This window comes from Hyperolius riggenbachi, chromosome 4 (genome assembly GCF_040937935.1).
Source record: "Hyperolius riggenbachi isolate aHypRig1 chromosome 4, aHypRig1.pri, whole genome shotgun sequence".
Lineage (NCBI taxonomy): Eukaryota > Metazoa > Chordata > Amphibia > Anura > Hyperoliidae > Hyperolius > Hyperolius riggenbachi.
This window is the reverse complement of record NC_090649.1, coordinates 151,096,667-151,112,229: the sequence shown is the minus strand read 5'-3', so window position 1 is coordinate 151,112,229 and position 15,563 is coordinate 151,096,667. Positions and strand designations below refer to the sequence as shown.

The following is a 15,563-nucleotide window of genomic DNA, read 5'->3' as shown; positions in this document are numbered from 1 at the left end:
TCATGGTTTAGGTCTCCTTATTTGGCATAACTTATGATTTAGCTCTCCTTATTTGAAATAACTCATGGTTTAGCTATCCTTATCTATTTATCTCATGAAGTATCTCTCCTTATTTGTTTATCTCATGCTTTAGCACTCTTTACAGTTAGGGTGAAAATTAAGTAACCTTTGCGAATCAACCCCATTGATGCTGCTCTACAAATCTGGGGGCAGCAGGGCAGGCAGGAAAGGTGCAAACCAGAGTTCTCCTTAAATAAATAAACACCGTAGGTTGTAATGTCCCAACAACATTAATTTGTGTTATCTGAGTAATAACTGTAATAGAAAATCCTAACCATTCTTTTATGTATTCTTGATTACTAGAGGATTCTTTTATTTGAGCTAGGATTATTTGTATGTACATCCTCAGCTATAAAAAAAAAGCATCAACATAAGCAATGATTAATAATAATTATTATATATGAAGAATACAACATTTTTACTCTCTCACTAGTTGGTATGAAATTTGATGCCGCCTTTGTCCAATTACCATTAGGCGAATATAGATATCTATAAAAGCTTACATGTTAGAGAGTTCCATGGGCGGCGCCAGGGGGGTTCAAGGGGGTGCTCAAGCGCCCCCTAGAATTGTCCAAGCACCCCCAAAGCACCCCCTGGCGTGAAGTGACTTCGGCGTCTAAGAGACGCCGAGTCAGTTCACAGCGGCAGCCCGAAGCAGCAGAGCAGGGCTACGGTAAGATGGCCAGCCAAAGCCCTGCTCTGCAGACTTGGAGTCTGCAGTGCAGGGCTTCGGGCGGCCATTTTCCCGTAGCCCTGCTCGCCGGGTAATGCAGGCTGCAGGCAGGAAGTCACGTGAAGGAAGAGGATTGTGGGAGCTGCGCGCCACAAGGTGGTCGGGACAGGAGGAGGTCGGGACAGGAGGTCTTCTGGCTGTAGGTGAGTAAATGGGTTTTTCTTTTCTTTTTCAGGTGGTGCTTCTGATTGTGGTCAGAACTGCTGAGCATTGTGCATATTGTGGTCAGATCTGCTGAGGATTGTGCATATTGTGGTCAGATCTGCTGAGCATTGTGCATATTGTGGTCAGATCTGCTGAGGATTGTGCATATTGGGGTCATATCTGATAACGATTGTGCGTATTGGGGTCATATCTGATAACGATTGTGCATATTGGGGTCATATCTGATAACGATTGTGCATATTGGGGTCATATCTGATAACGATTGTGCATATTGGGGTCATATCTGATAACGATTGTGCATATTGGGGTTATTGAACGTGTTTTTTGTTCAAATCTGCTCACATTATGCGTATTTTCTTGGGAAAACCTGCACGATTATGTGAATTTTCTCTGGAAAGGGTCACCAAAACTTGGGCCCACTGTCTTTGCGTTGCACTTTTAAAGGGAACCCGAGGTGAGAATAATATTGAGGCTGCCATATTTATCTTATTTTAAGCAATACCAGCTGCCTGGCTGCCGTGTTGGTCCTCTACCTCTAATTCTCTCAAACCTAGACCCTGAACAAGCATGCAGCAGGTCAGGGGTTTCTGACAATATTGAACTGACAAGATTAGCTGCATGCTTGTTTTTGGTGTAATTCAGTTCACTACTGCAGCCAAATAGATCAGCAGGGCTGCCAGGCAACTAGTATTGTTTAAAAGGAAATAAATATGGCAGTCTCCATATCACTCTCACCCTGGGTTCACTTTAAATTACAGTAAGCCCCGCCCTCATCCGGTCATGACCACGCCCATTTTTTCGCTGCAGCGCGCACCCATTTTTCGTCAGCTGCCCTGGAAATTGGTCCAGCACCTGCATAGCACCCCCTAAAAAAAAGGAGCCGCCACTGGAGAGTGCTAATTTTCATACAAGATCCTCAGTTCTCTGGATTGCCTTCCAAAGCCCTCACCTGAAAGAGCGCACCACCAGCAATGAAGATATAGGATTTTAAATTGTTACATTACAATACCCGTTCTATACAGGTTCTGTGGTTTTTCAGCATCACTTGGTGTTTTTCCTTCGTTTATCCCCAAAAGCTGCATAATTCAAATTCATCTGATATCAGGGTCGGACTGGGACACTGGGGGCCCACCAAAGAAATTTCAACCTGGGGCCCACACATCCCATGGTTGCAGTGAAAAAAGGGCGTGACATGCATTGGAAGGTGGGCGTGGTCATGATGTATTATGGACAGGGCCAAATGTACATGATCTTAGCAGCATTGTAATTCAGAGACACTGCTGCCCAGCAAAACTTTGCATAGAGTCCCCTCCTTCAATATAAAGTAATGTCCTACTTTGCAGAGGTTGCGACCGCATAGGTTGCCGAGGTTGCGACCGCATCGGGGACCTTGGGCCAAAGGGGCCCCGAAGGGCACTCCCTCAACTACAGTATTACCTCTCTATTGGTCCTGTGCTCATAATAATCACTTCTATAGATACTTTGAATAGTGGTAATCATTACCTCTGACACTGTAGTTGCCATTGGCAGGTTTCGGTGCGTCGTATCAATTGTTATGTATAGAGTGCTTGGGGGGCCACATTGTAAAATTTTCATCGAGGCCTACAGCTCCTTAGCTACGCCACTGCTCTCAGCATGAGTGATTACAGCACTGAGAAGAGAATTTTTGTGCTGCAGGTAGCAATTGGAGCTCTGTCAGACAAGAAGGGAGGGCCCACCAGAGGCCTGGTGGAGGGGCCCACCGAGGGAAAAAACTGTACTACTGTGGCCCAGTCCGACCCTGTCTGATATTAACAGGAAGAGTTGTCATTTGTCGTGATAGCATAGAGTGGTGGTGTATATATGCTTCATAAATTCAATTTCATTATTTTATATTTATTATTATACATATAAGGTTTAATTCTCTGTACAATAAACCCAATGTAGGCATAACAGGCTCATTTACAATTATTAATGTCATTTTTTAAATTTTACTTTACAGATATCTATGGGTCAGATGTTGCAAGACTTCGGCAAGTTCCTGGGAATGTTCCTTCTTGTTCTCTTCTCTTTCACTATTGGTCTGACACAGCTGTATGATAAAGGATACACAACCAATGAACCAAAGGACTGTGTTGGAATCTTCTGTGAACGACAAAGCAATGACACTTTCCACTCGTAAGTCCTTTTACACACTTAACTGTTAGCCACTTGGTCCGAAAAGTTAATCGGGTTTAAATAGCTTTTAAAGAGGAACTCCAGTGAAAATAATATAATAAAAAAGTGCTTCATTTTTACAATAATTATTTCTAAGTGATTTAGTCAGTGTTGTCCATTGTAAAAGTTTTCCTCTCCCTGATTTACATTCTGACATTTATCACATGGTGACATTTTTACTGCTGGCAAGTGATGCAGCGGACATAGCTGCTGCTTGCTTTTTTGGCAGTTGGAAACAACTGTAAACAGCTGGTTCCCACAATGCAACAAGGTTCAGAGACCGGAAACTGCCAGGACCATGGTCCTCACAGTTTCCTGTGGGAGGGGTTTCGCCATAATATCAGCCATACAGAGCCCCCTGATGATCCGTTTGTGAAAAGGAATATATTTCTCATGTAAAAGGGGGTATTGGCTACTGATTGGGATGAAGTTCAATTCTTGGTTACGGTTCTCTTTAAGAAATTTCTTGCATATGACAGAGGCAATTAAAAAAAATAGCATCAGCTTTCCAAAGAAGATAATGCTAAGAAGACCCTACTCTTCATTGCTGCATTTTGGAATAAATGGGTATCTTAATTAGTGACCCACTGTGATGGTTTGTCCTGCTAGATATTTTAGCTAATATTTCTGACAAAAGTAAACGTCTGTGCACTTTTCCACTTATAATTATGTTTAAGAAGGCATGGGTGCTTAAAAAACAAAACAAAAACTGTACAAAGAGCAGAGTTCTATAAGCCAAAAAGTCTATACTGCTCAGTTTCGCAGACATTAAACAGGTTGAACTAATTGAGGTGCTAAAGAGGTGGAGTATAGTCCATACATTTGTTCTCTGACACTTAACCTTCTCCCAGTGGGATTGATTTACTAAAGAACGTTAATCTTAACATGTTAAGATAGCGCACATTAGGTGAACCGCCATTTATGCAACTTGAGTAGCAAGTTACACAAATTGCATAATGCACTACATACATGCACCATGCATGCTACTCAAGCAACATAAGTGGTGTATGCATGTAGCATGTTATGCAATTTGCATGATTCACAGTACAAAATTGCAGAAATGCCAGCGATCTTAATGTGCTCTATCTGCACTTGTTAAGATTAACATTGTTTAGTGAATCAAGCCCAATAACTGGTACCAGTGTGGTTTTATCAAAGCAAATTATGACAAGGGGCTATGAATGCTTGAACAAAATCTTATTTAGCAGTGTTTAATGAACGCACGCCTTTAAATTATTACCAGATTCCTGAAACCTCTAATCATAATGAGTATACATGGTAATAATGAAAAGTGATGGTGTCAACACACTATGCGTAAGATGATTTCATCTCTTGATGACTGTGAAACAAACACTATAATTAATATCTTAAACCTTGAACTGTAAAACTCAGAGCAGAAGATGTTCAAGAAATGATGTGATCATGGAAGAGGTCAATCCAGAGATCACTGAACCTCTGCATAATAGCAAAGATATTTTCCCCAAGATCTATCAGATCGATCAGCCACAAAGTCCCATGGCAAGCCTTGACTAAAATAAATATATTCTGCTCATTCATCTGGATGGAATACGCTGTGTTTGCTATACTTATGCTCACATTATATAGGCATGCGATATTGGACTGATATTGCCAGTCAGTCTTCATTACTGACAAATAGTGCCAGTCACTTTACGGCGGTGTGTGTGCAATAGACTGATGTGGCTGATGCTGACCATTCCCTGTTATAAGCCCCCCTATTTTATTGCCTGAGGAAGCAGGACTATACCTGTGAAACGCGACGCGAAATTAACAGTTTATGTGTCTGTTTTGGGGAGGTAAGTTCACTGCTACCTTCCAAGCATTTTTTTAAACTAGTAATTTAGTTTAATTCTACCCTTTTGATGCCTCTGTTTATTATATACAATAGACTGATACATGTCGGGAGAAATCTTTTGCTGTTTTTAAATTGTCATTTTATTTTAAAGGTAGTTTTTGCTACCTGACGTTCAATTGTTCACCTGAACGTTATTATTTCCTGCTATCCAATAAAATTGAATCCTTTATACTGGTAATTACATTCTTCTATTGAAGTTATTGGTTGGATTCTGTCCATACTCGCTTTCCCTTTTCCCCGTTTATAAAATAAACATTTTAAATACACTATGCTGATGTCATGTGAAATGACTCCTGGGCCCATATGCAATTACCTTTTTCTCCTTAGTTTTCTCCAAGTTGATATTTTTACACCTTATCAATAACATGCTTTTTAAGCCAGCAGGGAGCAAGAAAACACAATACTTTTGACAGTACTTTTCCACCTACTTTTGATATTTACTTCAATTGCAAAGTGCTGAAAAGTTATTTTGAAAACAATATTAAAAATGTTCTCCTAGGAGAAAACTTAGGTGAAAAAGTGAATTGCATATGGGCCAAGATGTGTGTAGTATGGGTGAATCGTATAACAGTTTAATGCATAAGACTCTTTAAAGTGGATCCGAGATGAAAAACTAACTATAACAAGTAATTTGCCTATATATGCTACCTAAAGTTTAGATAGTTTACACAGCAAATCTAGCTGCAAACAGCTTTAACAGAATATGATTGATTATTCCTATGATACAATGACAGCAGCCATGTTGTTTGTAAACATTACACAGAGGTAGGTGTATCTGCATCTTGAGCAAAAAAACCTAACCCCCCTCCTCCTCCCTCCTCCCCTCTGCCTCTGAAATCTCTGGCTAGTAATACCTCCCCCTCCTACTGCCCAGACTGAGCTCCCATGAGCCCTTGCTACTGTCTGAAAGTGCCTTGGCTCTCTGAAAACCTGTGGGTGTGGCTTGTGTAGTCTATAGGAAATTAGAGTATTAAAACAAAAACAAAAAAGTATTGGGCTTGAGGAATGCCCTATAAACAATAGGAAAGGAACCCAATTATGCAATGAGTAAAAGTTCATCTCGGATCCACTTTAAGTTACACAATTTTGGATATCTGGTTATATCATCCATGAATGAAGTCAGAGGGAATCTTTTCACGTATTTGCTCTTGTTGTTGCAGGTTTATTGGGACATGCTATGCTCTGTTCTGGTACATCTTCTCCCTGGCTCATGTTGCTCTCTTTGTGACAAGATTCAGTTACAATGATGAGCTGCAGTCATTTGTGGGAGCATTAATTGTTGGCACATACAATGTGGTGGTGGTCATTGTGCTCACCAAGCTCCTGGTGGCCATGCTGCACAAAAGCTTCACACTCATCGCTGTAAGTCCTAAAAACATATTGATATTGTTGTTTATTTTCTAGTGTAATTAATAGTGATGAGCAAAAGTGTGATATTCTTTTTTTGCATTATCGCAAAAATAATGTAAAATTCAACTTTTGAGTGTAAATGCGTTTGAAAACCATTTTGTAATGTGTCTTTGATTTTTCATGGTTTTTTTGAGATTTTCAGTTTTAAAAGGTGTGATTTTTTGCGTTTTCTGCAGTGCTTAAAACGCTGCAATTTGCTTTTAACTCATGAATGACAATTTTTCGTTTTGGCGAAAATTCACAATGCCAAATTTCAATATATTTTCGCAAATATATTTTGGAAATCGAAAATAGCATTTTCGGTGTGAAAATTTGCACGCATCACTAACGATGAAACAATGGACAGCTGAGTCTGTTTCCCATAATGCATAGGTTTGTGGTATTGGTGCATCACATCTTGTCATGTCTCATACAGTAGTACATCAGTATATGAATTCTGAACACTTCCATGGAGGTCAGTGGCTGGATAGTGCACTGGTTAAGGGCTCTGCCTCTGACATGGGAGACCTGGGTTCAAATCTCGGTTCTGCCTGTTCAGTAAACCAGCACCTATTCAGCAGGAGACCTTAGGCAAGTCTCCCTAACACTGCTACTGCCTATAGAGTGTGTCCTAGTGGCTGCAGCTCTGGCGCTTTGAGTCCGCCAGGAGAAAAGCGATATATAGGTGTTTGTCTTTGTCTTTGACTTAACTATTATCTATAAGGGCAGAGATGCGAGTATAATTTGCCAGAATATTTAATAGTTTGCCAATGAATACTGTAAAATAACTGTCAGTCCATGGAATAATGAATGAGCTATGAATGTGACCTCAAGAGCTGCTATTAATGCCCCAAAAAATGTAAACCTATATGTTTAGCGTTCTAAAACACCTAGGCCCTTATTCAATTCATGTTTTCTCCTAAGGTTTCTTCCAGGAGATCATTTTTCATCTCCTGTTTAAAAATAACCTTTCAGCACTCTGGAATTGAAAAGTACCAAAAAGTAGGCAAAAGGGTACTGGCAAATTTATTCAGAGTATTTTCGTGCTTGCTGGTGGTTTAACAGGCATTTTATAATAATAAGATGTGTAATATCACCTAGGAGAATACATAGGAGAAGAGCTGAATTGAATGGTCCTAGTGCTGGACCAGAGGTACTATCCCAGAAGAACCCTGGTTTATCTCCTCATGAGTATTCTCAGTATCCCATTTATTCTTTACAAAAGCACTGCTTGGAAGGATCTGTACAAAGATGTTGCCCAGCCTGCCTACTCATTTGTGCTGTATTTTGGAGGTTTAACTGAGCAATTGCAGTTCAGTGAGTGCTCTTTAAAATAAAGAAAACCCATGAGGAGATGACTAGTCCAAAACCTGTCAGATCTGTCAGATTTTTACTGCCTACAGTAGGGAAGAGAAACATAGGAGAAAAGTAATTTATAATGTGCCTTAAAGTGGAACTTCAGCCTAAACAAACATACTGTCATTAAGTTACATTAGCTATGTTGCTTAAAATAGATAGGTAATATAATCTCTTACCCACCCTGTTTTAAAGGAACTGGCAAATGTTTGTGATTTCATGGGGGCAGCCATCTTTTTTAATTCACTACTCTGGGAAAAAATGTACTTCTTAAGTTGGCCACTAATGATCCAGTCTCTTTCATCCGATTTACCAAATCTACGTTGTATAAGCAGGGCGGGGCCACTCATGAAGCGGGGTGAGGCGGGTTCCTCAGGCGGCAAAGTCGGGGGGGGGGGGGAGGGGGGGATTACCTGGCCGCGGAGGGAGGGGGTCCGCCGAGCTGGAGGGGGTAGCAGGCAGCAGGTCATATAACCCCTGTCTATATGCAACTGAAGCCCTCTCCAACGTTTGGCTGAATTGCTCAGCCTCTGCTTAATTAAGTATTGCAGACTAGGTGTAATGTGTTTGCACTTCTTATTGGCTGACTGTCAGTTTGAAGACTATATATAAGTGGCAGAGTGCTGTCTGGGAGTGACCATTCCTTTTGTGTGTGGTAAGTTGAAGGAGTGGTGGGGGTGAGTTCCTGGTGGTGGAAACTCCAGGGCTTGCCTTTGCTCCCCTATTGTGTTACATGCTGGTTTGGGGGTCCCGAGAAATGGCAGTGCTCGGGGCTCCCGCCTGTCATGTGCACTAGTGTTTGCAAGTCCCTTATACTGCACAGAAATGGTAAGATTGGATGAAAAAGATTATATTATTAGTGGCTACCTTTATAGGTATGTGTACAGATACTTTGTATTTTTTATGTATTTTAAATCTTACTATTTCTCCTGACAGTGGTCATTTGAACACACAAAGCATTTGCCTGAAACACAATTTTTTTTTGTTACATCTTATGTGAATTATATTAGCTAGGCATGATTTTTTTCCATCGGGTTATGCTAGCTGCTATTGTCTCCCTGCAGACAGAATTCTGCATGGGTCCTAACAACTGGGAAAAGTCCTGAGTTTAAGGTAAAAGAATAAGGCAAGCTAGATCTTCATCAAATGCTTACTTAAAGGATCACTATCATAAGTAATTGTACATTTTAAAGAGAATCTGTATTGTTAAAATCGCACAAAAGTAAACATACCAGTGCGTTAGGGGACATCTCCTATTACCCTCTGTCACAATTTCGCCGCTCCCCGCCGCATTAAAAGTGGTTAAAAACAGTTTTAAAAAGTTTGTTTATAAACAAACAAAATGGCCACCAAAACAGGAAGTAGGTTGATGTACAGTATGTCCACACATAGAAAATACATCCATATACAAGCAGGCTGTATACAGCCTTCCTTTTGAATCTCAAGCAATCATTTGTGTGTTTCTTCCCCCTGTTCTCATGCACTGAAGTTTCAGGCTGCTCTTTTCTTCCTGCAAACAGCTTTGCCCTTGTCTGTAATTCCTCTCTATGTGAAAGCCCAGCCATCTCAGAGGACGATTTATCCAGCTTGTAAAAGATAAGAGAGAAGAGAGAAGCTGCTCTAATCTAAATAACACACAGGCAGTGTGCATAGAGGGGCCTGGAAGGCGGAGTTCATAGCAGAACCACAACACTGAAGAACTTGGCAGCCTTCCAGACACAGGCTGACAAGTCTGACAAGAGATAGATAAGTTGATTTATTACAGACACTGTGATAGTACAAAGTGCTGCAGTAAGCCAGAACACATTAGAATAGCTTTTGGAACTTGTAGGATGATAAAAAACAGGATGCAATTTTTGTTACGGAGTCTCTTTAAAACACAGGTAAACACATACAAATAGGAAGTACGTTTCTTCCAGAGTAAAACGAGCCATAAATTACTTTTCTCTTATGTTGCTGTCACTTACAGTACATAGTAGAAATCTGACAGGATTTGGACTAGTCCATCTCCTCGGGGGGATTTTTAGTATCTGTTTATTTTTTACATGTACCTCCATGCAAAAGATCTATACAAAGATGCCGGCTGACATCCCCCACCACACACACACACACACTCACACCTCCACACACTTGTTTGCACACAGTTGGACTGAGCAACTACCATTAATACGTGCTTTCGAAATTAAGAAAACCCTGAAAATCCAAAAGTAGATGGGCTAGTCCAAAACATGTCAGTTCTGTCAGATTTCTACTACCTGCTGTAAGGCCTGGTGCACACCAAAAACCGCTAGCAGTTCCGCAAAATGCTAGCAGATTTTGAAACGCTTTTTCTTCTTTTTCTGTAGCGTTTCAGCTAGTGTTTTGCGGTTTTGTGTAGTGGTTTTGGTGAAGTAGATTTCATATATTGTTACAGTAAAGCTGCTACTGAACAGCTTCTGTAACAAAAATGCCGGAAAAACCGCTCTGAACAGGCGTTTTTCAGAGCGGTTTGCGTTTTTCCTATACTTAACATTGAGGCAGAAACGCATCCGCAATCCAAAAAATGCCTCACCCCGGGAGTATGCGTTTCTGCAAAACGCCTCCCGCTCTGATGTGCACCAGCCCATTGAGATACATTGACCAAGCGTATCCGCAGCCGCAAGCAGATCGCAAAACGCAGCCGAACCGCTCTGGTGTGCACTAGGCCTAAATGACAGCAACATAGGAGACTAGTCATTTATGGCTCATTTTACTGTGGGAGAAATGTACTTCTTAGGTATATGTGTTTAAATGTCTTTTAAATTTTAAAATTTTAGCGACAATGGTACTTTAACAGTATAAGTATTAAAAATACATTTCTGTCTTGGTCCTTATGAAATAGAGATAATTTTATTGTGCTATCAGGCTAGAAACCCACTAGGAGAGCTTTTCTGAGCGCTTTGTGATTTGAAAAGCTCTAGCTAAGGTAATGCTATGGGTGTGATCCCACTTAAGTGATGTGATTTTATAAAAATCCCCCATAGCATTGCATTACCAAGAGCTTTTTCAAATCACTCACGCTTACAAAGCGCTCCTAGTGGGTTTCTGGCCTTACAGTTTTTCCCTTTAATTAAAAGCCAAAGACCTCAGGTTATCAGGATGTGTTCAGATGCATCCAAGATTATATATCACAGCAGCAGATGACCTTGAGTTTTCTGTTTCCTCCTATCATACCTGCTTTCAGTGTCTGTATCTCTTTCACCTTCCCTTTCTAGAACCACGAGGACAAGGAATGGAAGTTTGCCCGAGCCAAGCTGTGGCTCAGCTATTTTGATGACAAATGCACGCTTCCTCCACCTTTCAACATTTTTCCCTCTCCCAAGACTGTATGTTATTTGTTCAACAGCCTAAGTAAATGGATCTGCTCTCATACACCATCGGGAAGGGTCAAGAGGCAGAACAGCCTCAAGGTAAGGCATTTCAGAGTAATGGTCTTCTAAACTGTTCCAGACAGGATAATATTCACATAATCTGGTAAATCCAAAATAACACAGCAGGGATCCAGCCAGCATACTCAAAGGCTTTGCTCTGGGAAGTGTATCCTGAGTATTGTCATTTTGTTGCATAGTTCAGTAATCTGCTGAATATAGTAGGACTGTAATAAGAGGGAGGATTTATGCAGGTAATGGAAACTCCAACTTTTTTCCAACTAACCTGTGTAATATTATCTGTGAAGCTGGGTTTTAAAATCTTCAGTTAGCCAAACATGAACTATATGTCTTAGGGGGCTCAGAGCACCATATCAGAATCTGTGAATGAGGCAGCGGCTGAGGGCTGAAATAAAAAATATCCATGTCCTATACAGCGTACTAGCTCACACTTTTTACCTGGTTAGCTTTTACTAAACATAATGGACTCCTTAAAGCGGACCTGAAGAAATATAAAAAAAAAAAGTTTCACTTACCTGGGGCCTCTGCCAGCCCCCTGCAGCTGTCCTGTGCCAGTGCAGTTTTAATACGATCCTCTGTTCCTCCACTGTGGCTTACTTTTCTTTACGCCGACTTCTAAGTCGACGTCCACTGCGCCTGCGTGTCCCTGGCTGCACGCATCCTCGTACGCGCTCCCGTGGCCAGGAGCATCCTGCTCAGACGCAGAAGGAGAAAATCTCTACTGTGCCTGGGCAGTACGCTCCTGGCGACGGGATCGTGAAAGAGGATGCGCAGAAGTGAAAGTGAGCCGTGGCGGAGGAACGGAGGGGAATTTGGGTAACTTTGCTGGCACAGCTCAGCTGCAGGGGGCTATAAGAAACCCCAGGTAAGTGAAACTTTTTTTTTTTTATATTTTCAGGTCCGCTTTAAAGAGGAACTTAAACCAAGGATTGAACTTTATGCCAATCATTCTAATGATACCCCCTTTACCATAAGAAATCTTTTCCTTTTCTCGAATAGATCATTAGTGGGGTCTGTGTGGCTGATATTGTGGTGAAACCCCTCCCACAGTGTAATGTCATAACCAAGGGCTTGACAGTTGATTTCTGTGAACCTTGTTGCATTGTGGGTAATAATGGCTTTTTCCAGCTACCAAGCAAGCAATATCTCCCATCCGTGCATAGAAATCTAAGTAGACAAACATTCCGTACAGATCACCTGGCAGAGCTAAAGATGTCACCAGCTGTGACAAATTTCAGAATGTAAATCAGGGAGAGGAAATATTTTACAATGGGCAAACACTGACTAAATAAATTATAAATGAATATTGTAAAAAATTATCAGTTTTATTCATTATGTTATTTTCACTAGTTCCTCTTTACATTTACACCCCACAATTTGAGTTGCTCAAGTAGAGAACTTCCACATCAATCTTTTTTTTTTGTTGCATTAAAACAATATTTCTCAAGAGACAGTAGCTCTAAAGTGTGTATACAAGGTTACAACAATAACACATCAGCTCACTTGGCACATGATCCAATTGACATACCGTATTTATAATCCATGCTTACCCAAAGTTCATGGCTACCCGCAGTGAGAAAAAACATGTGCACAAACCCCATGCAAACATGGTCTGACCTCTGCAGTGGTGCAAAGGCTAGACTATGGCTTTAGTGGTGTTAGGTAGGAGGGGCATGCCAACAGTGACCAGAGAAGTGGTGTTTAGAAGAACAGGAGGTGCATTTAGGCAAGTATGCCTGTCTACTAAACAGCTTTAGCTTTGGTTTATATTTTTACTTCTACAGATTTCCCCTAAAAAAATGTTAGTAAAATATACTTTATGCTCCAAATTCTTTAAATGTTAGGACTGAACCAATGCTTTCTTTCTCACCTTGAGTTACTGAAAATAGTCAGCTGTTAGGTACAGGACTGGTTCTAGACTTTTTGCTGCCTGAGGCAAACTTGTGAGGTTGTGCCCCCACCCCCTGAATTGGAATGTTCACACAGCACCCGACAATTTGCTCTGCTTCAATTAATGTTCTCACATGACATGCTGCAGCTCAACACAATCACACAGGCTGGCTGTGAGTCTGTGAGTCTCGTTCTCTTCCTACTCTGACTGCATGCTGTTAGTATAAACACAATACAGAAATGCTGCCCCTGTAATCCCTGGTGACATGGTCAGTATTTGCCATGGAAATGTTCTCCTTTCCACATCATGCTAACTGACAGAAATTTGTGCGAAGGTTCTTGTTTACCCAAGTACAAGTAGATTTACCCCCCTCCCCCCCATTAAAAAAAAAGCGAAAAAAAACTAGAATTAGATAGACACCTTTTTCAGTTGGTTGAAGTAAGTGCTTATAAAATGGCTAGTAATATCCTTCACAAATTAGAACTAATGAAGGAACTATTTGAGAGAGTGATGAACCATCTTCTGCAGCACAAGATTGTGTTTAGGCAAAGCTACCATATTATTCTATGCATATAATTTGGATATACGGTAATTCATTGACAGCATGCTATAGTACAACCTTCATAGCAATTTTAGCTTTACATTGCTATTTAAAGCAAATCACATTAAACTAGACATTATGTATAGGTAAACCTGTTCAAATACAATACAAGGGCTTAGGCTTATTTCTGTGTATACTGGGGCTAGTTATGGAATCTCCAGAGGAAGCTGTGTGTATGGTGTCTTGAACTATGTTGACTCTCCATACTGTGGCTTGGATTAATCTAGTTATTGCACCATTTTTAGATGTAGTAATGTCTCCTAGCTGATCTGGTTAAGAGATACTATAAGTGTATCACAATGATGAATAAATATGAAATAGTACCCTTAACACAAGCATAGTAACTCATTAATGAAATCATTATATTTATGGATGAATTGGTGGCTAACTGACTAGTATTCTCTGTCCTACGGAACTGTCTATGCAAATTCTGTATTCTCCTTATGTTAGCATGTGTTTCCTCAAAGCAGGTAATTTGGGCACAATTCATGGCCCAGAAATTGGGCACTCCCATAGATGCCCATTTTACATTAGAATTAGTACCGGCAGTAACAGCACAATAGCAGCAGTGGAGGAACTCTGTAGTAGCAATAGACCGATGTCGGTGGGGACACAGCAAAAAACAGCAGTGGAGTTTGCCTACCAGTGTAGCTAAACCCCCTAGTGTTGGGATTTTTCATAATGGTAGCGGTGAGGACACTGGTTTGCGGCATTGGAGAGTGGCAGTGTTAGTGTTTGGCATAGGTTAGTGGTAGGTTAGTGTTGGGTGTGGATGGTGGGAGGTTAGTGTGAGAATGGGATCAGAAAGGCTGAAAGTGTAATATTAGAGAGAGAGAAGAGAGAGCAGAGCAAAGAAAAGAGAGGAAAAAAGGGAGAGAGAGAAAAGAAAGAGGAAAAAGAGAGAGATGAGTGAGCAATATCCCACACGGAGGGAAATATAGAACTGAGGAAAAAAAGAGAATGAAAGAGAGGGTGAAAGAGAAAAAGAGGGGGAGGGAGAGAGTGTAAGGCTCAACACACACCATAGAATCTTGGTTGTTCAACCTTACCACTTTCATGTAGTATAAGAGCTTATCCATTCAATTATTCAAGGTATTTTCAGTCTGTTGGCCCTTATACTACATAGATTTGGTAAATCTGTACAACCAAGATTGTATGGTTTGTGTTGAGCTTAAGAGAGAGCGATAGTAAGCCATATCCACCAAGGAGGGTTTGGAAAGCAAAGGAAGAAGAGAAGAAGAGAGATAGAAAAATAGAGATAAAGGAGAGAAGAGGGAGAGATAAAGAGAGAGTTAGAGAGTCCCCTGGGGTTGTGATAGAGCTATGCTGGCCAGTGACCTGCTGATCACACAGTTATTATGGATTTTGATGACGGCTCCAGAGATGAGGGGTTGAATTATGTTCTCTCTAAAGTGCTACATAAAATGTGCCACTATTATGTAAATGTATCATCATAATAATAGGAATAATCATCTGCAAAAGTGTTACTAGCATAAAAACAAAGACATAGTGACAGTCTGGATTTTTGTAAACTCTAAACTGCTACGCTTAATCTGAATACTGTTATTATAAAGCTCATTATTACAGCACGAGTTCTGTGCATGCAAATTGCGATGATTTAGGCTGTTGTTGCTGTAGACAGGGCTGTAGGCTGGCAGGGCTCCATATTAGCAGCTTGTGGCGCAGTTCAGCTGGCATGCCACGATATGAAATAATCCATATCATTCAGGATACATAAATGGCCTGATGAGTGGTATATGACAGGATTGCTACTTTAGGATATGATCTGGCTGAAATTCCGCTACATGTGTTTTGGCTTGCTTGAATTGCTATCATATTGTTTTCTTGGTAGCTCAAGGTGTCAGCCTCCAGACATAGCAATAGATAAGAGC

At 40.8% G+C, this 15,563-nt stretch overlaps 1 protein-coding gene across 2 annotated transcripts in view; it reads left to right on the top strand.

The window, feature by feature from the left end:
- The window catches only part of TRPC1 (transient receptor potential cation channel subfamily C member 1), an 89,430-nt gene that overhangs the window by 68,650 nt on the left and 5,217 nt on the right, over window positions 1-15,563 (top strand). For both annotated transcript variants that reach the window (XM_068280776.1, XM_068280777.1), the window contains 3 exons: window positions 2,940-3,115; window positions 6,188-6,389; window positions 11,006-11,200. In XM_068280776.1, the coding sequence (XP_068136877.1) occupies window positions 2,940-3,115; window positions 6,188-6,389; window positions 11,006-11,200 (573 nt within the window). The remainder of the gene's footprint in view (window positions 1-2,939; window positions 3,116-6,187; window positions 6,390-11,005; window positions 11,201-15,563) is intronic.